Source organism: Trichechus manatus, unplaced genomic scaffold, assembly GCF_000243295.1.
Source record: "Trichechus manatus latirostris isolate Lorelei unplaced genomic scaffold, TriManLat1.0 scaffold00178, whole genome shotgun sequence".
Lineage (NCBI taxonomy): Eukaryota > Metazoa > Chordata > Mammalia > Sirenia > Trichechidae > Trichechus > Trichechus manatus.
The window spans coordinates 4,551,022-4,578,899 of NW_004444114.1; the positions used below are offsets into that span (position 1 = coordinate 4,551,022).

A 27,878-nucleotide genomic window follows, 5' to 3' on the forward strand; every position below is an offset into this window, starting at 1 on the left:
TTCAACAAGTTTTCTCTAAACAGGCTTCATGATGTGATAGGCATTACCTTAGTGAATCTACCACCATCCAATGTCAGGCAATTAGCACTGCAGATTAATAAAGTTGCTAGGAGCCCTGGTGGTGTAGTGGTTAAGAGCTTGGCTGCTGACAGAAAGGTCTGCAGTTCAAATCCACCAGCTGCTTCTTGGAAACACTCTCGGGCATTCTACTCTGTCCTACAGGGTTGCTGTGAGTTGGAATTGACTCGATGGCAATGGGTTTGGGTTTTTTGGTTTTTTGTTTTTGTATAGAACACTAAGCAGCATTTCATCTCTCACTGCAAGTTCACATTAGCAGAATTCACACTACCACAGAAAACTGGTGCAAATTTATTAATTGCCAGTGAGATTCATATCACTTAGACATATACTGGCATATAATCAGCCTATTTTCTAACCAATTTATTCAATCTATCCAACTTATTCTCTCTCTATAGTCGACCTATATGGAAGCCAGTTAAAGTCAGAAGGTTGCTGGGGGAACCCAATCAGAATGAAGAGTTAGATGACCCAAATACTCAATGGATGCAGGCTAAGAAGTCCTGTTGCATCCACCAAACCCATTTTCTTTCCAATGACATTTATATACTGCAAGGCCCTTTTGCCCTATGCAGTGGTTGGCTGACTGATGGGTTAAGAGGCTAATGCATTAATGTGGCATTAGATGCTAATTAGAATGATATTTCACTCACCCTAAAATGAAGACTATGTGTACTCTCCTTTTCCATTTGTGTGAAGTACATATAATCTTACCATTTTATCTCTTTCCTTAACCTTTACTTCAAAGGTCACACCATTATAGAAGATCAAGAATTAAACTGAAATAAAGGTTTTGAGATTTTGTACTTTGACAGGTAAAGCTTTGGCTTTGCTTTTTCTCCATTTAAAGGGGAATGTCCCCAAAGTCTTCCTTCACCTCTGGATAGAGCTTGTATTGGTGATCAGTGCTACTACCATGTAAATGTATATACTCCAATGTTTTTATTTTTTAGAAATTCATATTGAAGTATTTGCTAAAGACATGACATCACTTGAAAGCATCAAAAACTGCTCTCACACCCTTCAGTGTGCACAGTATCTTTCTATGAAAGATTTTGAAGCTGTTTCAAAAAAAATTCTATTTAAAGATTAATCTTAAATTATAGTGTAGTGAGATAATTAAAAGGCATGGTATATTTTTCCCACATTGCATTATCAAAATATGTAGCTCAAATATGATCTTAAACAAATTAGTTAATAGCTTTATTTGTTTATTATGTAGCACATTATGGGACTCATCTTTCCCACTTAAAAAAGTAAGATGTTAATGATCGCACCAAAAGTGAAAGTGGACATATAGGAACATAGCACATAGGTTTAAGAGTTTCTTAAACTCAAATTAAAGCTCCAAACCTTTTTTGAAGAGCAGTGTTATCAAAATGATTGAAAGGGCATTTGGGAAAAACCAAGCCCATGTATCAGGAATAAAAAGATTTATCAGATCAGATAGCATAGCAGGCTCTGCCATTTTAGTCTCCTCCAAATAACCTAAAACAACACAATAAAATTCAGAATTGGTGAGGAGGACAGTGTTAAAAACACAAGAGAGAGAAGAGGAAGAGAGAGAGATAAACAGAGACAGAGGGAAAGAAGTAACACCAAAGAAAGAGCTATCAGGATATTTTCCTCTTCCAAAATATATGCAGACCTCTTAACGTCTCAGGGAAAGTCCAGGTTCAACCTGAAAACATGAACAGCAAAACTGTCTGCTTAATAAAGAAGTGAACCATATGAAAAGGAAAAGTTAATTAGCATTCAACTAACAGGCACCACAACTTGAGCACTCCCAACTGAGCACTTTTAAAAAGTAAGCGTTGAACTCATTTAAATATGCTGGAAGTTGAGCACCAGCTGAGCACTTTCAAAGCACGCTGAGTACTGATTGAGCTACTATTTCGAAGCACATCGAGCACTTTTCTGTGTGAATTCTTAGCCAGATTTCCATACCCCCAGCCTTCCCTCTGCCTACACAGCTGCTAATCAAGAGGTGCCTTCCTGGTATGAAATTCCTTTGCCAATTAGAATTATGTTTTAGCCTTTCATCTTTCATGTTTTAAGAGAATTAAGAAATAATAATAATTAGTGAATATATGTCCGATTGAAGTTCATATCTTCAAAAGAGATATCAGTTAAGCCAATTCCATTCCTCAAGGGCTGAATATAAATTTTGGAAATTAGCATCCTCGCTGAGAGCTCTAAGATTGTGCCCCGACTTCACTGTGGACACCACAAAGGAATGTCTATGGTTTATTTCTCCAGGTGTTTAAAATCTGCCAGGAATGGAAAAAAGCTAGGAGGGGTATGATTTCTCAGCTTTTCGAAATTTTGTCAAAGTTCTCATTCAAGAAAGGTGTCGTCAATAAAAAAGCAAATGTTCTCATGATATTCAGGCAATCATTTTCTTTCTGCTCTAAAACACATGACTAAGCATTTATAAAACACCAATAGCATGCAGGTGCTATGCCCATACTGATAAAGGTATGAAATTTATAATAGTCCCTGACCTCAAGGAGTTTACCGTTTTTTTGACAGAAATAATGCAACAGCCTAGCCTGTGTTTTCACATGCTGATTTTTCTCCTTAAACTTAACCTATTCTAATTTATCCATTCCTTAATCCTGATACTAAATTTATATTTTACCATTTTGTTGCAGGTGTTGGTTTCCAATCAAATTTCCAAATCCAAACAACTAAGGAACAAGTACCTGGAATCAGATTCTGCATATGGAATTTCGGAGATAATGACAATGTAGAATGCCCTGGGAGTCCCTGAATGGTGCAAATAGTTAACACACTCAGCTGCTATCTAAAAGGTTGGAGGTTCAAATCCACCCAGAGGGGCCTCAGAAGAAAGGCCAGGTGATCTACTCCCCAAAAAATCAGTCATTGAAAACCTTATGGAACACTGTTCTACTCTGACACACAAGAGATTGCCATGAGTAGGAATTGACTAGATGGCAACTGGTTTTTAGGAGGCCCTCACTGAACAACTAGCTGACTTCCCTAGATCTCAGCTCTATATTGCTAGTCTTTCCAATCGCCTGTAGGAAAAAGAACAAAACAAGGATCTACACAGTGGCTGCAACAAGGGGCTCAAACATAGCAACTATTGTGAGGATGGCGCAGGACCTGGCAATGTTTTGTTCTGTGTCCATAGGGTCATTATGAGTCAGACAGCACCTAACAACAACAACAACTTGTTCAGAGATGAGAACTGCATGTTTCAAATCTTAAATCTTATGTTAGTTTTTAACAAGGCTAGATAATTAAAATACAGATATTAAAACTAAATAATTAAAAAAATAAATAAACTCTCACTAGCTATTTTAACCTCCCCATAATTATAATAACAATAAAAATAAAGGTATTAGACAAGCTTTTTTAAATGCTGTTAGCTTTAATCTCTACATGAAAATTCTAGTAATCATCCCCAAAATGATCAAGAGTAGGCAATCTAAGGGAGGAGGGGTAGTCACTAAAGGGAAATTCTTACTTTCAGTTATGTTACAAGAAATTATTGGTTAGCTAGAATTTAGCAGACTTAAAAACTGAATTCAATGCGAGGCAAAAACTCTCAATAGAAGGATGGAATAGGGAAAGACAATTAGACACGAAGGAAATGTTTGGTTCATTCTGGTATTCATAACATTTTGGTAATGGATTTAAAAGACCCAAAGATACGTGTCCATTAAACAGAACTAGAAAAATAATCTCAAGTAGTCTGCAGAGAAATTAAAAGGGCCATTTTTTTTTATTTCCTTACATTTTGCTTAGCCTTCGATTATCAGAATTCTTCCTTTTTAGAGTAAATATTAAGTGGTTATTACACTCAACGTATATTAACATATTAAGGATAAATTTAGTTTTGTATTGGAATCCCCAATGTGGCTTAGATTCAGCCATCTCAGCCATGTCCTTTCATGTGGAACACTGACAAGCTGCTATTTATTCAAGGCACTTGATGGTAAGAGAATATACCTGGACATTTGAATAGATGCCCTATTCAGACCCCTTTGTTCTCTGTGGAATGTGGTCCAGCTTTTGCCCTCACTGAACACTGGTGTGAAAAGGAGCACCTCTTAATGAGACAGAAGAGTGGTTCCCAGAATTTGGTGCGGGTTCTAACCGTAGGATCTAAGAGGAAGCAAGACTCTAAGAAACATCCTGCTAGGTTCCAAGTATTCTAGTGCTAGAGACCAAGAAGAAAGGGGTTGCAATAAAAAATAAGTAAAATAAATACCCGATCACCAGACTTTGTCTACCTAAACCCATTGCTGTCGAGTTGATTTCGACTCATAGCGAACCTAAAGGACAGAGTAGAACTGCCCTGTAGGGTTTCCAAGGAGTGCCTGGTGGATTAGAATTGCCAGCCTTTTGGTTAGCAGCAAAACCCTTAACCAGTACACCACCAGGGTTTCCTGTCTATACACTACATTTTTGACTCAACTAAAGGTGAATTAGGGGCCCTGGTGGCACAGTGGTTAAGAGCTGGACTGCTAACCAAAAGGTCTGTAGTTTGAATCCACCAGCTACTCCTTGGAAACCCTATGGGGCAGTTCTAGTCTGTCTATTGGGTCACTATGAGTTGGAATCTACTTGATGGTAACAGGAAAAAAAATGGTGAAGTAACGTTTGGCGTTGGGCTACTTAGGACTGCTGTTACGTTAGAACAGACACTTTGCTTGTGTAAGGTTCCCCTGGACAATGCTATCAGCAGCAACAGACTGTGAGAGTGATTTGTGAAATTTCCTGGTGGTAGCATCAGTCTTCAAGATACATTTGGAGCAGCTGGATTATCAAAATAAAAACCTCAATGACAGTCTTTCTGAAAAGGTGAAGGGAAATGGTACGTTCTAAAAGACTGCGCATTCTACGGTATCAATTTAGAGAGAACCAGAGTTCCAATACTTTACCTCGCGGGGAATTACAGGAAATAACTTATTATTATTTTCAACAACTACTGTACCACAGGCAGGTGAGCAGAGAAACACCTGTTATAGTTTGAAATGCAACTAGGTAGATGTATTAATCACTAAACTTCTCAATTATTTATACTAAAAAGTTATTTATATTGCTAGGCTACAAATGACACCAAATGTCTACACTCTCCTAATGACAGGTATTCTAAATTCTAGACACCAGTTTATTAGATATAAGTTGAATGTCTAGAGCAGTGTTTTTCAATACAACTTTCTCTGATGATGGAAATGTTCTATATAGGCTCTGTCCAATATGGTTACCACAAGCCACATTTGACTGCTGAGCACTTGAAATGTGGCTGATGCAACTGACTAACTAGAATTTAAATTTTATTTAGTCTTGATTAATTTAAATAGCCATATAAGGTTAGTGGAACTCTGTTGGACTGCACAGATCTAGCGCTTTGCTACTCAAGGTATCGTTCTTGGACCAGCATCACTGATACTATCTGGGAGCTTAATAGAAATGCAGAATCTAATGCCCATACCTACAGAATTAAAATCCACATTTTTAACAAAATACCTAGGAGATTAGTACGCACATTGAAGCTTGAAAGCACTAGACTAGAACACTGGTCCTCAACCGTGTCTGCACCTTATAATCATCTGAGGTGGGGTTTTAAAATATCAATGCCAAGGCTCCACACAAGATACTATGATTTAAGTGTCCTAGGGTGGGCTCTAGGTAAAGGTATTAAAAAAAATGTTTATTGTTGCAAAAATATAAAGAACAAATCTTTGCCAAGTCAACATTTTTCACATTTACAATTCAATAAAAACCAATTATATCAATCATGTTGTGTAATTATCTCCGATGCCCAATGCCAATTTATCTATCACCATAAAGAAAGATTCTATGCTACCTAAACAATAATTCCCCCTTTCCTCATCCCTCCCACCCCTCATAACCACAATTAAATTTTAATCTGTATTCCTTTGCCTATTACCGGTAATTCATATTAGTGAATCATACAATATTTGTTCTTTCGTGATTGACTAATTTCACTCAGCGTAGTGTTTTCAAGGTTCATCTATGTTGTGGCATATAGCAGGACTTCATTTCTCTTTATGGCAGAGTATTACTCCATTGTATGTATCACATTTTGCTTATCCACTCTTCTGTTGATGGACATTTGGGTTGATTCCACCTTTTGGCTATTATGAATAGTGCTACAATGAACATTGGTGTGCATGTGTATTTGTGTCACTGCTTTCAACCTCTTGGAGATACACCTACTCCTCACTTAGCAACTATCTCATTATCCAACATTTTTCATTTACAAGTGTTACAGCAAAAATTCTACTACCCGACTATTTTGTGCATTAATGATGTACGTCTGGCAGTAATGAATGCCGAGCTGTGAGGCAAGAGTAACGCTGGCTCTGATGGTTAAGGTTATATGTCAACTTGGCTGGGCCATGATTCTCAGTGGTTTGGCAGTTATATGATGTAATCTGGCAGTTATGTAATGATGTAGTCACCCTCTATCTTGTGATCTGATGTGATCATCCTCCATTTACGCATAACACTGATTTTCACATAACAAACATCTTTAGAATCTAACCGTGTCGATAAGTGAAGAGTGGGTGTATAGCTAAGATTGGAATTCCTGAGTTTTACGGTAGCTTTTGGAGCCCTGGTGGCATAATGGTTAAGAATTTGATTGCTAACCAAAAGGTCAGCAATTCAAATCCACCAGCTTCTCCTTGGAAACCCTACAGGGCAGTTCACTCTGTCCTATAGGGTTACTATGAGTCGGCATTGACTAGACGGCAACAGGTTTGGTTTTTTTTTTTTTTTTTTTTTTTTTAATGGTAGCTTTATATTTAACTTTTTAAGGAACTACCATAATGTTTTCAAGAGTGGCTGTACCATTTTTGCATTCCCACCAGCAATAGATGTGGGTTCCAATCTCTCCACAACTTCATTGACACTTGTTATTTTCCTTTTTTTGTAATCTTGTCCATTCTAGTAGGAGTGAAGTGGTATTTCATTGTGATTTTTACTTACATCTCTCTAATGGTTAATGAGTCAGAATCAACTCGATGGCAGTGAGTTTTTTTGTTTGTTTGTTTTTTGAAATGACTAATGAGGAGCCCTAGTGGCACAGTAGTTAAAGCCATCAGCTGCTAACCAAAAGGCTGATGGTTGGAACCCACCAGCTGCCCTATTGGAGAAAGATGTAGCAGTTTGCTTCCATAAAGATCACAATCTTGGAAACCCTATGGGGCAGTTCTACTTTGTCCTATAGGGATGCTATGAATTGGAGTCAACTCAAACTTTCTTTTTTTAATTGTTAGTAACATTGAGCATCTTTTCATATGCTTGTTAGACATTTGTATAGTCTCCTTGGTGATATGTCTATTTAGGTCCAACTCATTGCTGTCGAGTTGATTCCCACTAATAGCAACCCTATAGGACAGAGTAGAACTTCCCCATAGGGTTTCCAAGAAGCGGCTGGTGGATTTGAACTGCCAACCATTTGGATAGCAGCCAAGCTCTTAACCACTGCACCACCAGGGCTCCATATATGTCTATAGGAAATTTTAAAAATACCTTTACTAGACCTAAATGAGCCCTGGTGGTGCAATGGTTAAAAGCTTGGCTGCTAACCAAAAGGTCAGCAGTTCAAATCCAGCAGCCACTCCTTGGAAACCCTATGGGGCAGTTCTACTCTGTGCTATAGGGTTGCTATGAGTCGGCATCAACTTGACAGCAACGGTTTTTTTTTTTTTTTTTAATAATAGATATAGATGGGTTGTGCAAAAGGTTAATATGCTTGGCTGCTAACCAAAAGGTGGAAGTTCTAGTCCACCACAAGCACTATGGAAGATAGCCCTGGTGATCTACTTCTGAAAAATCAGCCACTGAAAACCCTATGAAGCACAGATCTCCTCTGATATGCATGGGGTCACCATGAGTCAAAGTCAACTCAAGGGCAACTGATTTTATAGATACATTCGTAAATCTAAAAGTTGCATCCACTTAACACTGAATAACAATGGAAAAAGAATGCTTCAGAAGCATGCATATTTTTTAGTCAGAAGTAGTACATCAACAATCGAAAAATATAATTAACTTCATTTATATAACAGTACATAATTATATGTTTAGTGCTGGTCATTCATCACTTATGATTTAGTCAATGAGAATGCTGGTACTTTAGAGATGGAATATTACTGAGAATTGCAGAAATATACTCAGTCCCAGTACTTATCAAAACTTATGTGAGTTTACAGTAGTGATAGTAGTTCTTTCTTAATTTGAGCAATTCCATGAAAAATAATTCATCTTCAAAGAGTCAGGTGAAGTAGAACAACATAGATAGAATAGGCGCTGGATAATTTAGAAACACCCTGAAGTTAACAGTTTGAAAATCAGTTACATAAATGTAAAAGATAATTTCTACTCATCAAAATCTGTGAATCTCTTTTGAAATCATGATTTCATGTCTGCCAAAAGTTTATAAAATTTTTAGTTTGTAATTTACACTGAGCTTGGGTCAGGGTCAGTAAGAGGAGTTTTGTGCCCAGGTGAAAGTTTATTTCAGGTCCATCAGAAGAGTCAAATTTACATTACTATTAATAATCAGGCACATGCCCCTTTGTGGACTCAACACTTCCCAGGTCTCCATTCCTGCTCGTCGTGTTAGCCCTGCTGAGGTAAGTTTAGCAATGGAGGAGTCATCCATTGCTATATGCTTTAATCACAAGTCCAATGTAAGGGTGATTGAATATGTGAACCTTTTAGATTAGATTAGCATTACTCTTTTGTTGTGAAAGTTCTCATTCAGCCTATCTAGTGGTCTTGTCATAGCAGTAGTTAAGTAATATCTTGTGAGCCACTGGAGTTCTCACAATTACTTTCATTCCAAGAATTCCTTGATGTAATAAAACATTTCTTCAACCTAGATATCTGAAAAATATACATATATACATACACATATATATACACATTCCAACTCACAGCAAACCTATAGGACAGAGTAGAACTGCCCCACAAGGCTTTGTAGGCTGAAATCTTTATGAGAGCAGATTGCCAAGTCTTTTCTTCTGCGGAGCAGCTGGTGGGTTCAAACCACCAACCTTTCAGTTAGTAGCCAAGTGCTTAAGCAGGGCTCCAATGGATCTTACTTATAAAGTTTGCAGCAAAAATTTTCCTGATAAATTAGGCATACCGACTCCATTTTTTGTCATGAATAAAAGAAGGTTGGGATGACTTTTTCACTTTCATTGTGTATCTAGAGAGGCAATATAGCACACTCCTTCAAACCTGGCTTTGATATTACTAGTTGCATGACCTAGAGATAGTTTTACAACCTCTCTGTCTCAATGTCTTCATCTGTAATATAAGGCCAAACAATATACCTACCTCATAAGTTTGGTGTGAGATTTAAATGTGTTAATACATAAAACAATTTTAGAGCAGTGTCTGGCACATAGGAAAAACTTAATAAATGTTAAGTATTACCTATGGGAACTACTTTACAGTACTTTAAATCATGCAGATTTCTTGCTGCCAAGTAGTTCCCCTCCCTAGGTAAAATTACTCTTTTTTCATTTTGTTTTCTTTCTATGCTCCCAACCTACTGAGCAAATATAGAAAACAAATGAATCAGAATTCACTGATTCTACTGTAAATGCACTCTTTCTGAATGCAATTGGACCCTATCCTTTACCTCCAAAATCCTCTATATTTTCATCTATCCTTACTGCTTCTGCCTTTGCCCCCATTCAAATCTAACCTCTCTTATTTTACTGGTCCTACTTCATTTCAATTACACTATAATGATTCTTTTTCTTGCATCTTCAATTCTCCCTGTCTACCTGATCACTCTTATCTTGGAAATACTTTTTCTTGAAACAGATTTTTTTCCCACTATTCAGTACTACTTGACCATCCTTTTTGCTTCCAAACTTGAAAGCGCTTCCTTCACTCATTATTCTTATTTTTTAACAACCCGTTAAGTATTTAATTCCTTATATCTATTTTTTCTCATACGATTTTTTTTTGTCAAAAGTCATTAGAGATTATTTCACTGACAAACACAATGTCTTTTCATCAAAACTGCTGAGTTCTGTTCCTTCATTTCTACCAGTTTGATGGTTGCCCCAGACAAATATCAAAATTTCTACTTATGTCCCTGATATCAAATCATTAACCTTTTTGAAACCCAGACTTGAAACATAGGATTAATCTCTGTTGCCCCTAATTCAACCTCATTTCACACACTTAATCAATTTCTAAGTCTATTAATCCAAACATCATCAGAATTTTCTTCTTTATCTTTCTCCAAAGTTCTGGGGACATTGTACAAATAGAACTTGTTAAATTTACTAGGTGCCAGGCATTATTCTAGATATCATACGTATATTATCAGATATAGTCTTCAAAATAACTCTGTGATTCAGAAATTACTAACTGCATTTTACAGATGAGGAAAATAAACGTGAATAATTTTAAATGGCTTGGTCAGGGAGGCTACACAGCTGGTTAGGCAGGCACTGATTCTAAATTCTATTTCCTTCTGCCATTGTAGTCTGCCTCATTCTTTAAGAATGTTAAGAAACATTCAAAGTTTCTTAGTTACCAATCTGGTACTAGGTATAATCATGACTTTGGGTCCTAAAATTCTACTTCAAATATCCTGTGTCCCCTGTTCCATCCTGTTCCATGTATACGTTGTGAATTTCTGTCTCACTATTTTCATTCATAGTATTCATCTATCAGAATGCCATTCCATTACATGACTTTAAATCCTAAACATGGGTTTCTAGTACTGACTTAAATGTGGCATCATAAAAATAATACACATATTAAAAATATGATTTAAAATTAATAGAATCACATGATCGTATAATTTTACTGTTAGATGGACACACAAAAATTTAGTTCTCAACCATTTCATGTTTCAGTTTGTAGTATTCTAATAAAAAAAAAGATTTGGCTAGAAAAATCAGATGAACCTTCTCAATCTTCTCTAGCTCAAAAGTTTATTTCCCTCCTATTTATCTGTATTACAGTGAGGAAAAGACTGGATACAGTTGTAACCTAAAGGGACCAGCCAGCTTTCCAACAAAGCTCATAGGGTGGCAATACCTTAAATCTGGTCCCTTACAAATCTAACATATTGATTTTGTCTGTAAACATTTAAGGACTTGATTAAGCCTGGGGGGAATGACTCACACTAACTCAGGTTGGCGAATAGATTTCGACTCCAGTGCTAACTAAGATCCATTTGCCACGGCTGCCTAGAACAGTAGGGCAGAGTATGTTACCTACGTTTTAGTTTGCAAATAGGAAATAGTAGCACCTGTAACATGTATTTGCCATTTAGGTACTAAGTAAATTAACTAGAAACCAGCATATGAATCAAATTGCCAATTTATTTATTTGTAATGAACACACCCCTTTAGTGCCTCAAATACATGGGTGCACCATCCTTTTTACTTCAAAAGGTAATGTTGAAAATGGAAGCAGGACGTGAATCGTGTAATTTTGAAAATTATTTCAATTACACTATGATAAAACCTAATGAATTTTGCCCGGCATACTACAGAGAACAACTTTATAGGTTGGTATGTCCTTCCCTTCAAGATCTGGTGTCTTTCTTTAGGCATTAATAGATATAAGCTGTCAAATTCCTTTGGCAACTGTATCATTAAGCCGATTAGAATTATTTCCTTTTGTTTTGTTTTGTCAATATAACTTTTTGGAAAGAAAAAGCAATACAAAATTAAGTGCTCTAGGTTTCATTCACTTCTAGACTTGTTTTGAAAAGAGTACATACAGCAAATTATTGTAACATGTTTTGAAACATCCAAGACTTCACAGTCACACCATAACAAACACACTTTTGGTTTACTTTTAGAGATGGGTAATTTCATGCATTATATACAGACTTTATCTGATTAGCTTTTACATAGGCACTTTACATTCTTTATTTTCAAATCCCTTTGGGAATTGAGGGAGTAACTTAACTATTCCTTTTCTTATGGTTTCGTTATGTTGCACATTTTATGTTTCAAACATTTTCCTATTAGTCTGTAAGTTCCCTAGAGGCAAGAACTTTCTAGTAGCACTTCCCACACTGACATGCATAGAATAGCTTAATACATATTGGTTGAATGAATGAATAAGTTAATGATGGATTAGAGCATGACTTCAATTCTCTTGTCTTTAAAGCTAAACAATTGTGATTTTATACTTCAAATAAGAGTACAGTCCTCATGTGCTTACTTCTACTGGGTAAATTGTGGTGAAAGTACTCAATAATTATATTTAACATGGATATTTTCTTGTTTAATTTTATTTCAAAATATTTACAAATGAAAATGTTGGGCCCATTCAATAACGTAATAAAAAAAAACACAAAAAATCCGTTGCCATTTAGTCAGTTCTGACTCATAGCAACCCTATAGGACAGAGCAGAACTGCCCCATAGGGTTTCCAAGAAACAGCTGGCAGATTCAAACTGCTGACCTTTTGGTTAGCAGCCGAACGCCTAATTACAGCACCACCAGGGCTCCAAATAATCTAATACAAAGGAAAAACTAGTGTATTTCATGTTGCAAAGGCAAAAAATGTTAAGTGATCTACTAGAAGTCAGTAACAAACTAGGAGAACTTAGTAGCAAAGTAAGTAGAAACTGTCCTACACTATTAATATCTCAAGTAAGTGGTCACAGAAGAGAAATGAGTTGGGTCTGTCTTATTTGGACGTTTGGAATCATAGGAACCCAATTACTTTTGTAGTTTCCAGGTTTAGGCTACCTCCTGAGAGTTAAACAAAGCTTCAATCAGAATAGCAGGAACTGATGCTGCTTCAGGCCTCATTAACAGAAGCAAGATCTGACATACATGATTCTAGTCACATGGAAAGTGAAATAGATTTGAGACTTTCTCATAAAAAAAAAAAATCAAACAACAACAACAACGAAAAACTGCAACAATTTCCACAGCAGTAGACTGGCTAGCAACAGAGCTTCCTTTCTAGTTAAATCAAGCTTTCTGAGCTAACGTGAAAACTCAGATTTGAGAGCACTTCCAAGCAGTTCCTGTTTGAGTATTGTTTTTTAATCCAATTTTAAATTAAAATGGATTTTTCTCTTAAAAGTCCATGCCATGTGCAAACCACATCTATCTGGAGCAGTTGATTTTTTTGAGAGACTGGCCACTAGCTGCTACTTGATGACCCGTGACTACTGGGCCTCTGGCAAGAGTTACAGCTTTTATTATGGAATCCAGCATCATTAACTTTTGTGATCATGGGATCATAGAAATATTCTTATTCCAATAAAATCGTCAGTATAGCCTCTCATTTTCTTCTAAAGTCAGGTTATTCATGTGAGAGAAAAAAATGTGTCAGAGGCATAGGATGCAATACAAGAATAACTGAAACTCTCAAATACACTAGCTTATACTTTAGGTACTAGTAGTGGAGACTTCAACATTCTTTGCCATTAAAGCACATTGGTGCTGAAATTAACACCATTAAAATGAACAGCAGCCACCATATGAAAAACAAATACGTATTTTTACTTCTACCTTACACCTTGCAAATCAATCAATTTCAGATGAATTTCAGATTTAGACATGCATGATAAAACTAACTTTTTAGAAAAGAAAAACATAGAAATATATCCTTATTATCTTGGACTAAGAAGCTTTCTTTAAAAAAGACATACCAAGTGCTAACTATAAAGGAAAAAAAATAAATTAGAATACATTACAAATAAAACTAGTGTTTAACAAAATTCACCATTTATAAAGTGAAAAGGCATATATATAGTGGGTGAAGGTATTTAAAATATATTCTTCTGACAAAGGATACTTATCAATAATATAAAAGGAATTCCTATACATCTTAAGAAAACAAAAAAGGAAAATGACTTGAATAGGCATTCTGTAAAAGAGAAAATCCAAAAAGCAAATAAGTGTTAAAAAAAAGATTCATCCATCAGATAAATGCAAAATGAAAAAAATATGAATCCAGTAATGTATTTTTACACAAATAACATGCACCTTCTACATTTGTTTGCAAACCACACCCTCCACCCAGGAGGTATTTTCATAAGAGCCACTATGCCAATTTTTTTTTATATGTTGCTGAAAAGAATTAGCATAGTGGCACTTACAAAAATACCTTGTGGGGGAGGACACGGTAGGCAAACAAGTGTAGAAGGCATGTGTTATTTGCGTAAAAATATGGTACATACTCACCATAACAAATAAAATAAAGAGAAGAGAAAATAACGTGTGTTGCTGAGGAAATGGAAGTTTGGAACCCTTTTAATTTCTCCTGTATAAATTTGCATAAACACTTTGGAAAACAGACCTTATCAACTAGCATTGATACATGACATGCCTTATGCATATCTTATGACTTACCAATTCCATTCCTAGGTATATACTCAACAAAAATACATATAGACACCAAAATGTAAGCATAGAAGCACTGTTTGTAACAGGCAAAAACTGGAAAAAACCCATCAGCATAAGCTATATAAATTGTAGTATATTCATACCATGAAATACTTTGAAGCAATCAAAAAGAAAGAAGTTTTCCTACATACTCCAACATGGATGAATCTCACAAACATAATGTTGAGCAAAAGAAAGCAGACACAACAGTATATACTATATGACTCTAATCGTATACGGTTTTAAAATAATCACAATTAGTTTATATTGTTAGAAGTCAGGATAGTGATTAATCTTGAAGGGAGTTATGACTGGATGTGCATGTGCACAGAATTTGGGGGTGCTGCTAATGTTCTGTTTCTTGATCTGAATGCTGGTTTTACAGAAGTTTATTGAGTTGTATACTTATAATAAATGCACTATATGTGACACATAATTAGAAAGACCAATTGCTAGAGCAGGACATCATATTTGGTGAAGTAGACTGTCGGCCAGAACAAAGGAAATCTTCAATGAGATGGACTGACACAATAGTCTCAACAATGGGGTCAAACATATCAAAGATCTTGGAGATGGTCCAGGCCCCAGGAATGCTTCCTTCTGGTATACATGAGGTTGCCACGAGTCAGAGCCGATCTGATGACAACTAACAACAATGACAACATGCCTTATGTATTTTATATTTCAATAAAAAGTTTACTTTAAAAATGCATAGCAGGTGGCTGTGGACACACTGACATAATATTATTAGAGAGACATGCAATAGATAAAAATTTGAGAATAAAATCAGTTAGACATTTTCTTTTTAAATAGTATCACTAGCTTCATCTGAACTGCACATGTCTCCAAATAATTAATTTTGGATACAATGTGCTATTTAAATAATTTCTCACAGTATTTTGAGTACTCTGGGTGCCCATTTTAGCACCAGTGAACGTGCTATGTCCTTAGAGATGAGATACAATCACGTGCTTCCTAAACCTTCCCAATGGCTTATTTCTGAGAAATTGCTTACATATATGAAGTAAGTAACTTTGCCTTTTTTGCCACTTGTCAGGATTGAAGTTTTTTTTTTTTTCCTCCTTCATAAACCTGAGATATATAGTAAAATATTGTTCGTTGTCAATTTTGACTCATGGGGAGCGTTTGTGTGCAGAGTAGAAGTGCTCCACGCTGTTTTCAAGACTGTGACCTTTCAAAAGCAGATTGCCAGGTCTGTTTGGGAGGCACCTTTGTGTGGATTTAAACTGCTAACCTTCTGGCTAATAGTTGAACGCTTAACCATTCACCCACCCAAGGACTCCTAGAATGAAACTATTTCATAAAGTATGTGTAAGGAAGAATAGAAATACCCTTTTCTTACTGAGGATTAAAAGAATTTCATGTAACAGTAGGATTCCGTCCTGAAAACTTGAAGAAAAACTATAAATGGGAAATGAATCTCATTAGCATATAAATAACAAAACTTTCAGTTTTTAAAGAATTGATGTTTCTTATCAAACCTGAAAACTAAAAGCCATGGGCAAAAAAGTTATAATTTAAATACGATTTTTATATCTTCTCTGGAAAGGGTATAAGTTACACAGCAACTAAGGCAATATTATTCCTATATGAAAAACATAATGTTTTCAATATATCATTCCTATCCATATTTAAATCAAGCCATGTGAGCACTCCCGTTTCACTACATTCATTTTAAGGACACTTATAGGTATCGGTGACAACAATTCTCTGCCGATATCACAAGTGGTATGACTTACTCAGCTGTATAAAACTGCAGTATTTTTCTTAAACTTCTGAAACTCTTAAATGAGAGGTGGAGCACTAACTGTAAACATTTAATGTATTAAATTTCTAAGACTTTAAAGGGAGCATAATTAACTCAATGTCACATAATTGCTCCAAGGACAGAAAAAAAAGATGCAAAAAGAATTGAGATGCCCATTTTTCCTCTGAGCAATTAAATGAAAAGCTAAGTGAGCAATTTTGTTTTTTAAAACTTATTTTTTGACTATTAGGCTACATATTTCCCTGGAATATTTCAACAAATTTTCACGCTTACCTACAAAGTAAAGCAAGCAGTGAAATTGGGGAGTTCTGCTATTCCCGTCTTCGATCAGAATTTCCCTCCTTTGCCTCCCCATTTCTTCAGTTTTTATTGACCCTCTCTGCCCTTACCATAACCTTCAGTTTCTTTATCTTTCCTGTTATTATCTCAATCCATCAGGCTCTTTCCAGCTTCATTTGACTTTATATCCATCATATATCCCATGGTAAGTCATTTCTACAAATGCTGCTCTTAGGATCCAAGGATCATACATCCCCTTGACCTGATGACAAATTACTTTTCCAGTCTCAAAATCTGCGTGTCTCCTACTATCCACTTTCAGCGCTAGCTCCAAAGGTGTTGAATAGTGTGGGAAGAAGTTAGGGAACAGTACTGATTACATCCAGGGAGGCCTTTAATTTTTTTTTATTGTAAATTTGGAATGTAGACAAAATGCCACATGATGTATTTTCCAAACCTAAAATGTCTTGATCCAATATATTATTTCTTAAACACTATAACAGTAGTTTTAAAAATCACCTTATGCTGTTTAGTTTGAATTTCTAAAACTCTGAAAGATCATACTGGGGCTTCCAGCACAAGAAGGTGAAAGAAGCACCCCAAAATCTCAATAAAATAATGATAAATTGGTTAAATAAGTATATAAACTCACAGTCATGAAGAAAAAAGGCAAAGAGCCATCATAAAGCTGTTGTTTTTAAATCAACTGCTGAAAAATAAAAAGCAGATGAAGCACTGATATCAGATGAAGAATGGTGGCAGAAGCCATTGACTCAGATACCATCATAAGGGAAGCAGTTGAGCAGACAGCCCTCTGTCATGCGGAATCCTAGAAATCTTGATATTTGGAACTGCCAAGTAAAATAGACGGCAGGAGTGAGGTGGAAGTGAAAAAGTTTGTGAAAACTTAAATGTATGTTGATTCTCATAGCGTCTTCTCCAACAGTCTCACGTTTAAAATATCCCTGAAAGGTAACAATGTAAAACAAACAAACAAAACAAAAGAGTGTAGGATATCCTTGTAAAGAAACTGGATGGGCTTTCTGGGGTGCACTGAGGCAGCTAATGCTGGCATTATTGTCCTAGACCAAAGACCACACATAAACACACACACACACAATCTAGCATTACTTCCACTAAAATGGCCATGTCCCATCTGTTCAATACAAATGGAAGCCTGCTAAGAGAATCTTGCCAAGTCCTTCCTGTATATGCACAGTCTTCAATCAACTATTTCTATATATGAGAGTCGATCAAGGATCACAAGACATTTGAAAACAACTGCAACGTGAAAAAGATCAAGAAAAAATAGGGAATAAAATGAAGTCAGAGTAAATAGAGATAATTTGAGGAAAATAAGAGGACTTAAAAATTCTAAATGGTTAACTTTTGAGAAATCAAAGTAGGTTTGTATTAAAAAAGCAGGATGTTATAAAAAAAAAAGGGACATTAGAAAACAAGAAGCAAAATTTTCTGGAAATTAAATATATATTTGCCAAAAAAACATTCAATATGTGGGTTGGAGGATAAAGTAGAAAAGTCACTAAACAATTCATCATAAATGAGGACATGAGTTTTCAGATTGAAAGACTTAATGAGCATAGACACAATGGGTGGTAAAAGAAACCCTTAGACTTATTATTGTGAAATTTTAGTACATTAAAGATAAAATTCCTAAAAGCTTTCAGGGTACAAACACCAGTCACCTTCAACTAAATAAGGATCATACGTGCACTGGATTTCTCATCAGCAGGCTCAATGCCAGTATACAACGGATTGATGCTTTCAATGCTCTGCGGTAAATTATTTTTAATCTAGGAATTTATACAAATTATTAATCTAGAATGAAGTTAGAATAAATATATTTTTATACATGAAAAGAAAACTTGGAAAAACACCCTTCCTTAAGAACTCACTTGAAGTTATTCTCCAGCAAAGCAGGGAACTAAAAAAGAAGAAAACATTGAATCTAGGAATTCCTGGATTTGACCCTGAGAAGTAATAAAGAATGGGGAAGGAATAGAGCAGGGAACAATGGGATCTGGGAGGGAAGGATCCAGCAAGGGAACAGAAATTTTAGAAACTTGCTCCTATACACAGGAATTTAGAATTAAGTAGCCAACAAAGGTAAAATGAAGGAATAATTTAAAAAATTAATTACTCAAAGGAAAAATCTGAAGTGAATAAGAAAAAAAATGTATCTTAATTCTTTTTGTGGAGTGAAAATACTTATATTGAGTAAAATGTAAACATGCTTATAGATTTTCAACTTATAGAATCAACTTTGAGCCAAGGCATGAAACATGTTTTATGGTTACAGAGTAGAAAACATGTATTTCCAACTATCCAATATTAAAGTAAAACTATGAATCATGGAAGTTGGGAGAGAAAAGAGAGGACAGGTGGTAAAAGGACATTTAAGGACATTATAGCATCTACGGATGCAACGTTATCTTGTTATACGTAAGTCACCATGAGTTGAAGCCAACTCTATGGCAACTAACATCAATAACACAGCATCTGTCGTAGATGGAATAAGGATTAATAATGCAGCTATATTATTTAAACTTTTTTAAAATTGAGAGGAGGTGTAGTGTGTATGGATAAAGTAAATGAACTAAAACTTCATTTATCATATCAGAAGGGAAATAAGTAGAGGATAAAAGTAATAAATCAACTAATAATACTCACCAGAGTAAGTAAAAACAGAAAAAGTTAAAGAGCTAACTAAGAATGACTCCATATCTCAAGGGAATGACCTCTTGAAAGTTATGCAGTAAAAAAGAATCCAGGCATATTATTTGTGCCTAGGGTACCACTCTTTGTGTAATAATAAAGAAAAAGTATACCCCTCCCCACCCCCTCACCCCCCCAACAGCCTGGAAATCCACACAGGACACAATGTTTTTCTCGTAAGAAGAAATTCAGGTGCTCCAGGAACAGCAGCAGGAGGAACATCCTTTTAAAGCATTTTAATTTTGAACCATGTGAATGCATGGAGTATTCCAAAAGTAAATGCAATTTAAATTATAAAAATTAAAATTACATAATTCCTTCCAAAAAGGATAATTGGAAGTGGGAATATATTGGGCAAGGGATTCCTTTTTCATTATAAAACCCTCAATAGTGTTTGATTTTTTTTCACTTTGTGCATATATTACACACACACACACACACACACACACACACACACACACAGAGAGAGAGAGAGAGAGAATTGTTTACCTACTACTGTCTGCCTTATTAATGCTTATTCATTTTTCCAGGATCTGGTGAAGAATTTCTCTGTGAAACTTCTCCCGATCCCAGGTAAGGGTCCCTGCAGTGTCAGTCAGTTCTAGGGAAACCTGGTGCACCGTTTACCTATCTCTATTACCGCATTTATATGTCACTTTTTATTATTTTGTTACGCTTGCCTCCTTCACTGGACTAAGTAATTTTCTAGGTCAGGAATTTAGCTCTCTTTGTGTTTCCAGACTTTCAGTGCTACCTGTGTTTTGAATGTACTGCTTCTAGTACTAAAGGGGTCAATCTATTCCTTAAGCAAGGAAATGCTCCTAGAACCCATAAGAGAGCAGAAGCCAGCTGGGAGGTGTTTGAGAATAGCCAACTGAGAAACAGGAATCACCATGTAGGTCAGACAATAGTATAGCTAGCTTAGATAGGGTGGAGCAGGATCTTTACATTCATTCTTTTTTTTCATTGCTACATCACTGTACGAGGTTGTGGGGTATAAACTTAGTCCACAGTTTGGAGCATAAAAGCAGGGATCGTGAGAGACAGTGAATGACCAAAAAAAAAAAAATCAATGGTGATTTGCATGGAGGAGTTGTGAGAAGTCTCCTAGGGAAAAAAAAATCACGAACAGATTTTATGTTTTGGGGAACAAGACAGAAGAATTAGATTATTAGAAGTATCAAAATTCTGAGTCAAGGATAGGGGACTATGGTCAAAATACAAGTCAAGATCGTATTGGCTGAAATCAATTATCAGATATATAACCAAGGAGGGTCAAAGCAAATTCTTTTAGCAAATTCTGAACTGATTTCATCTGCCTTTAAAACAGCAGTTTTTACCTTTCCCAGGTAGAACTTCATGAGATGTAACACTCTGGGATCACGTCTCTTACATTATCCCCTCCCCCATCTACACGGCATGTATAAAAATGTTTCAGCTTCTTCTATCCTAAAAATGAAAATAGTTTTCCTTTTCTGGGTATCCACTGAGTGTTGTGTTTGTTTATTTTATCCATCATTTTATCTTTACTTTCATCACCAAACTTCTTAATAGTGTAGTCAATACACCCTCCTCCATTCATTTGCTCCCTGACCCCTTTGCAATCTTACAAAATCTCTTGCCATTGTCAGGAAAGTTTTATCTCCCCAATATAGATATCTTTTCTGAGTTCTCATGCCAAACTGTGTTTAGTGACAGCCCCTGTTTTCTAGACACATAGGACTTGTGAAATAGAACTACTTGGGGTCTCTTCCTACCTTTTCAACTATACTTTCTCCTGTACCTGTATACTTTTCATCCTCATAGACACTCACAGAGAGCCTCCCAGAGATTTCACTTACAGCCTTTCTACTTCATTCTCTATGAGTTCCTCTTCAGAGATTTCTTCCATGTGCCTGGTTCTAAAACGACCTCTGTGACAACAAATCTTTCATCTATGAACTCCTCTATTACTGTATCTCTTCTGATAATTTCATCCAACTTTTTGGCATTCTGTTTCCTTTTTCTCACCACACATCCACACAGTCAACCCAGAAATCTCTTCTACCTCACAAACTAAATTCCTATTGCTAAATAACCAGACTTACCAATTTCCTAATCTAATACACTTGAGTTCTTATTTGTATGGCAACTCTTCAGCATTTTCTTGTTGAACTTTTTTCCTCCTTTGCTTTCTAGTTTTGCCTACAAGCTATCTTATATTTTTCTTGGTTTTCTTTGCTAGATCTTATTCCCTTGCCTGTGTCTGTTCTTTAATTGTGTTCCTTCCCTTACTTAAACCACTGTTTTTATACACAGTGGTGTTTTAATTATTATATATATAAATATATTACAGTTATATATATTTATCTACAAACTGGTATCTTCAAATTCTCTATCTCAGGATCTGACTTCCTTGAGTAATCAAATCATGTATCCAACTGTATATTAAACTGTGTATAAACCATTTAATTGAGTATGAGGAAAAGCTCTAAGGATTAAATAACATGATATATGACTCACCATGTCCACACAGGAGTCCACACCTTCTCACTAGACCTGTTCTTCTTAATACACTGACTCTCCTCCATATACTCTACTACTCTGCCTCTCTACACAGGAACATTTCTTTAGCTTGGATGGTTGAAATAATTTAAATGTAGTTTCTCAGTCTTAGTCTTGCACCTCTTAAATCTATCCTCTACACCTCCGTAAGGCACATTTTGAATGTATCATCTGTTTCAATTGCTGCAGTGACTTCATCATTAATAAAATTAACTTCCAACTCCCTCGCCAGTTAATGTTAGCTATTGTAATTATTACTGGTGGTCTTTTAAAGACAGCATGCTTTTAATGCTTTTGTACATTAAGACTCTGTGCTTTTGTTCATGGTCTTCTCCCTGCTGAGAATGGTCTACTCCCCTTCCTCTGCCTGGTGCAACTGCACATGTCCTTTAATACTCAAGTCAAGGAGGACTTTCCCCTCAGCACTTCCACAGTCACACATTTCATCCTACAACCAGGCTCAGTGAGTTGTCCCTCTTGTGTGTCTCTGAGACTGGAGTAGATGTGTGTGTGTTCTGCTAGTGTGTACATCCCGTAACACTGATACTATTTTTCTATTGTCTGAACCCCGTACCAGATTGTAAATTTGAAGAAGAGAAACTGGATCTTTATCACTATTGTATCAGTAGAGCCTAGCATAGTATCTAGCATATACTGGATAGTAGATTGATGTTTATCAAACTGATTGAAACAAAACCACATCTCCAGCACCGACCTTTCTCTTGAGCTCCAGTCATGTACTTACCACCACCTTATCTGGGCACCCTGGTGGTGTAGTGGTTAAGTGCTGCAGTTGCTAACAAAAAGGTTGGCAGTTTGAATCCACCAGGTGCTCCTTGGAAACTCTATGGGGCAGTTCTATTCTGTCCTATAGGGTCACTATGAGTCGAAATTGACTTGATGGCAACGGATTTTTTTTGAAATCTGGGTAGGCAACAGAGCACAGGCGTTCAGCAAAAAAAACTCTGGAAACTAACTGCCTGAGCTCCAACCCAAATCTACATTTTACCAGTTGCGCGATGTTGACAACTTATTTAACCTCTCTGTACCTCAGTTTCCTTACCTCGAGCAAAGATAATGATAACACCAACTCTAGGGGGTCTTATGAGGATTAAATGAGTGAATAGATTATAAAGAGTTTACAAAAGCACCTGGGAGATAGTAAGTATAAAAAAATGCTAAAAATTGTATGACTACCTGGATAATCCACTGATAGCTCAAATTTCACATGTCCCAAATTGAATGTGATGTCCTTCAAACCTACTCTTCCACATTATTTGCTCATAACAATTAATGGCACCAATATCTCTTGGGGCCCAGTTTAAAAATCTCAAAATCTTCTCTAGCCATGAACTCAGTTTGCCTCATTCCTATGGTCTTCTGTCCCATAAACACCAGATAGAGACCTTCATTGTGCCCTGATAAAATGGGAATGATTACTTCCTAACAGGCTTCCCACCTCAGGCCTTCTCTGTAGCAAAAGGAATGATCAAGTCATCCCCCTTCTTAGCCTATTACTTCTAACTGCTTACTAAAGATATATTCACTATTACCCTGGCACTCGAGAGACTTTATTATACGGTATAAATCCATGTTTCACACAGTGTGTGCCTCGTCTCTTCTTCATATGTCCTACTTTTAATCTGCACAAAACTACTTGCTCTAACTTGAGGATACGATAAAGGCCTACGTCTTTGTTCATCTGGACATTCTTTTCAATTGACCAAGATTTTTTGAGCATCTTCTACATGTCAGGTATCATGCTTTGTGCTATTAAAAGTAATGTAGAAGTTACCACATCTTGGGCATCTACTAGGTTTTTTTCTTTTTTAGCATATTTTAGGATATCTCATTAGTCTACATTACCAACTTAATAAGTTGAAATCAATCTATTATTCCCATTTTACAGAAGACAAAATGGAGACTCAGAAATTTTAAGTAACTTGCTCATTCCACATGCCCAGAAATTGACTGAGATGGACTCATTTTTGTCTATTATATATCATTTCTCTTTTGTGAATTCTTACCAGTGATACAAAGTACAATTCAAATGTTCTGTCTCAGTGAAGACTTCTCTGATCTCACTAACCAGAAATGACCAGAAATGCTTCAGTCTCATTTATTACACCTTTAACATTCAAATTTATATTATATGTCTTTGTGTACTTGCTTCGATCTCTAGAAGATTTTGTGTTTCTTGAAAGAAAGAATCACCTCCTGTAAAATGAGAACTGTTCTTTCTATTATGGAAAAATCTAGTGGTTCAAGGAGATTCTCTGAGTTATTTGTTACACTAAAATAGGTTAAAGTTCTCTATTTGACCTTAAAGTGCATACACATTTCTCTATTAAAGTAAAAAAACGATATTATTGATAGTTTTATTCCACTTAGTAATTTGTATTCTGCTTGATACCAATTATATTATAGAGTGTCAAATAACTTCTAACACATTTGTAATTTGGAGGCTTTACAGAAGTTCTTTGGGAACTAAAGGTAGCATAATGGAGAAATGAGAAACAAATAGTCAAATAAAGGCACCAACATTTAAAAATTAGCAAAAAATGCCATGTGAAAATATATAATGCCATGACCACTTCAATCACTGTATAAAACTAAAAACTTGAAGTAAGATAACTATGACTTGATAATAATTTTTTGCAAGGCAAAAGCAAGCATTTTAGAACATAGAGATGTTATACCCATGATTAGAAAAGTCTTTATTGTATTTTTACCATGTTTCGGAGCTTCTAACCAAATGAAAACATATAATTAAAATCTTGAGTATGCAGCACCATAAAATGTACAGCGGTCATCACTTTTGAGAGTTTCAGACAGTTTTAATTATTTGTCTTTTTACAGAGTTCACAGAGCAAAAGTAAATTTGCTACTATTTTGTACAAGTAATCATGTTTAGGTGATAATAGCCTGCTTCAAGTGAATCTTTTCTAAGAAGTGAAATTTATACCTTCAAAAAAATTTAAGGATTAGAGAACTGTGCACTTGTGAATTCATTTTTGAACTTGTTAGAATCATTCAAGTCAACAGCACTTTTAAACTCCCATAGACTCAAAATCATCTTGGCCATGTGCCTAAATATATATAAACACAAACATTCTTAGCAATTAACTGGACAGTACGGGGTAAATGTGATGAGCAAGGAATTCACTGTGATACCTTCATTAGTGATAATGAGAGCTGTGTAGTTAATTCCCTTCCACTGCTCTTAATTTTTATCCCTTCTGTGAGGTCTATTTCAAAGCATTTTATTTTTACACCCCACCCCAACCTCTTGGCCATCTTCACTTACCTCTGTGATGAAGGATTTGGCTGTGGAAGGATTCATAATAAGGATGGCTCGCCTAAGAGTGTCTCGATAGCGATTCAGTTCCTCTATTCGCATGGTGTCAAAGAGAATGGTGATCATTTTATTGATGTTGTTTTCTACCTTCTGAAGTGCAACATCCATCCCCTGTTGAGATACTTTGTCCAAAAACTCCTGTATTCCACGGATATCTAGGAACATCAAAAGACCATCAAAAATGTGAATTGTAGCACAGAAAGGAGACAGAAACCATTTCACATATATCAGAATTGTTTACTGTTCAGCATTTTGGGATGTCTAAAATAATCCTAATTGAGGAGCTGATGGAAATCTCATATATGTTTAAGCTTTAGGATGATTTAATGTGTTTACATGAAAATGTATGGATTGTTATTTTTAAACGAATTTTTTTCTCTCCATTTAGCATTCTAAATTATCTCAACTCTAAAAAATGGATCAGGTGGGTGATGGGGGTTGGTGAGGAAGGATCTTCACTTTACTAAAGCAAAACTGAAGAAGGAAAGTAACATTTCCTATTTTCCTCAGCATTAAAAATGATATTAATCTCAATTAAAACATGAACATCTATGATGACAGAAGAATCTGGACCAAGATTACCCATATTTCTTAAAGTAGGGAACAAAATCACTAAATTTGACGTTTACCATCAAAATAGGCAGTTTTGAGAAGTTATCTTCAAAGGATCGCAGGGCACTTAAACTACAAACGGCTGAGCTGCATTTATGTCTATTTTGCAAATATCACCTCCTTAGCACAAATCTGGCAAACTTGGTAGGAGATCAAGCTTTCCTTTTAGGAGTATGGAGAATGTACTTTGTGTGTAAAACATAAATTTTCAGAATATATTTCAGTCTTTTAGCGATTGGTAGGCAATGAATTCTGAATGCATGGCTATTACCAGAATATGCACATACCCATTCCAAAATAAGCAAATTTCTGAAAGGTTGTCAAATAAAAATGTCTGTGTTCACTTCATATTTAAACAAGGAAGGTAAAATCCAGTTTAAATAAAGTGCTTACAAATTTGTACTTTGATGTATATTTAAGTGATAATAAGTGTCTGAAATGTTACAAATATTTCTTTCTAGTACCATCTTGAATGTATATAGAAGAAGGGACCTAAATGGTTAAATATGATGTGCAGCTGACACAATGTAATCTTCATATAGCAGATTTGCTGTTACTATATCATAAACTATATTTTTCATTATGACTCCATAGTCTAAAATGTGTAGAGATAAAAACTGGTAAAAGATAAGAAGTGAATGGTATGGTAGGGTGCTTATTATGAATGGAATATACCTCAACATTCTTAATGGTGTGTGATGGCATGCATGTAGACTTTGTCTCTCAAGTGTAGTTTACTTATTTTTCTAATACATTAATAATTAAAAGGAATGAGTAAACCCATAGAACAAGAAAACAAATAGCCACAAATTTTGAAACTGATATTTTCTTGGTTCTAATCATTACAAATTATGAATATTTAATATAAAAGATTCTATACTAATACTTAGTATCATGATATAGTAAATACTGGCCTTTTTTGTTTCATGGTTTACAAATTAAATATTGTTATTAAATTTCTAAGCATTTTGGTAGCTTGTCATGGTATAATTTTAAAATGATATAAAGTTATATTAAAATTATCTGAATCTGTCATTGTATTGATTACTAGTTAATACTGTGACATTTACTCAAAGTGAAAGTTTATATTGGCAAGGTAACAAATCAATTTTAAAAATTTCCTTTCTCTTTATGATTGATTTATTTTAAAACAATTGCGATGAACATTATATATTGTCAATTATCTGATGACTTTCAAAAATTCCCCCTGCATAAATCCTACCTTATATCTCTTATTTCAAATTATAAGCCCAGAATTTTGACATCAAAGTAGATTAAAAGAGCAAAAGCCTCAGCTAGAACACAGCAAGAAATAAAAGAAACAGAATAATAAAGGTATTATGTACTTATTAAATATTCAAGTCAAAAAATACATAAAACTGTAGGACATTCAAGCATGGATTAAACAAAGAGTTCAATTCAACGGGACATGGCAGACACAGGTAGAAATTTACTAACGGGATTATGTGCCACTAAAACAGGAATGAGACAGTGCTGAGCCCCCACAGTGCTGTATTAAAAATCCTGTTTTCTTTGCTTGGCTTCCTCCCCCATAGTGTTGTATTAAAAATCCTGTTTCCTGCAAGCGGCCATCTAAGATACAGCAACTGGTCCCAACCACCTGGAGTAAAGGAGAATGAAGAACACCAAAGACACAGGGAAAGTATTAGTCCAAGAGACAGAAAGGGCCACATAAACCAGAGACTTCATCAGCCTGAGACCATAAGAACTAGATGATGCCCAGCTACCACCAGTGATCGCCCTCACAGGGAACACAACAGAGAGTCCTGGACGGAGGAGGAGAAAGGTGAGGTGCAGAATTCAAATTCTAGTAAGAAGACCGGATTTAACGGTCTGAGACTGGAAGAACCCCAGAAATCATGGCCCCTGGATTCCCTATCAGCCCAGAACTAAAACAATTTCCGAGGCCAACTCTTCAGACAGGGATTGGAATGGACTGTGGGTCATAAAGTGATACTCGTGAGGAGTGTGCCTCTTAGCTCAAGTAGATACAAGAGACTAAACGGGCAGCTTCTGTCTGGAGGTGAGATGGGAAGGCAGAGAGGGTTAGGAGCTAGTT

General features: G+C 35.7%; 1 protein-coding gene across 2 annotated transcripts in view; it reads right to left on the reverse strand.

Moving 5' to 3' along the window:
* GRID2 (glutamate ionotropic receptor delta type subunit 2) overlaps positions 1-27,878 on the reverse strand; it is a 1,665,223-nt gene that overhangs the window by 769,757 nt on the left and 867,588 nt on the right. For both annotated transcript variants that reach the window (XM_012558631.2, XM_004387023.3), the window contains one exon: positions 25,136-25,341. In XM_012558631.2, coding sequence (XP_012414085.1) covers positions 25,136-25,341 — 206 coding nt within the window. The remainder of the gene's footprint in view (positions 1-25,135; positions 25,342-27,878) is intronic.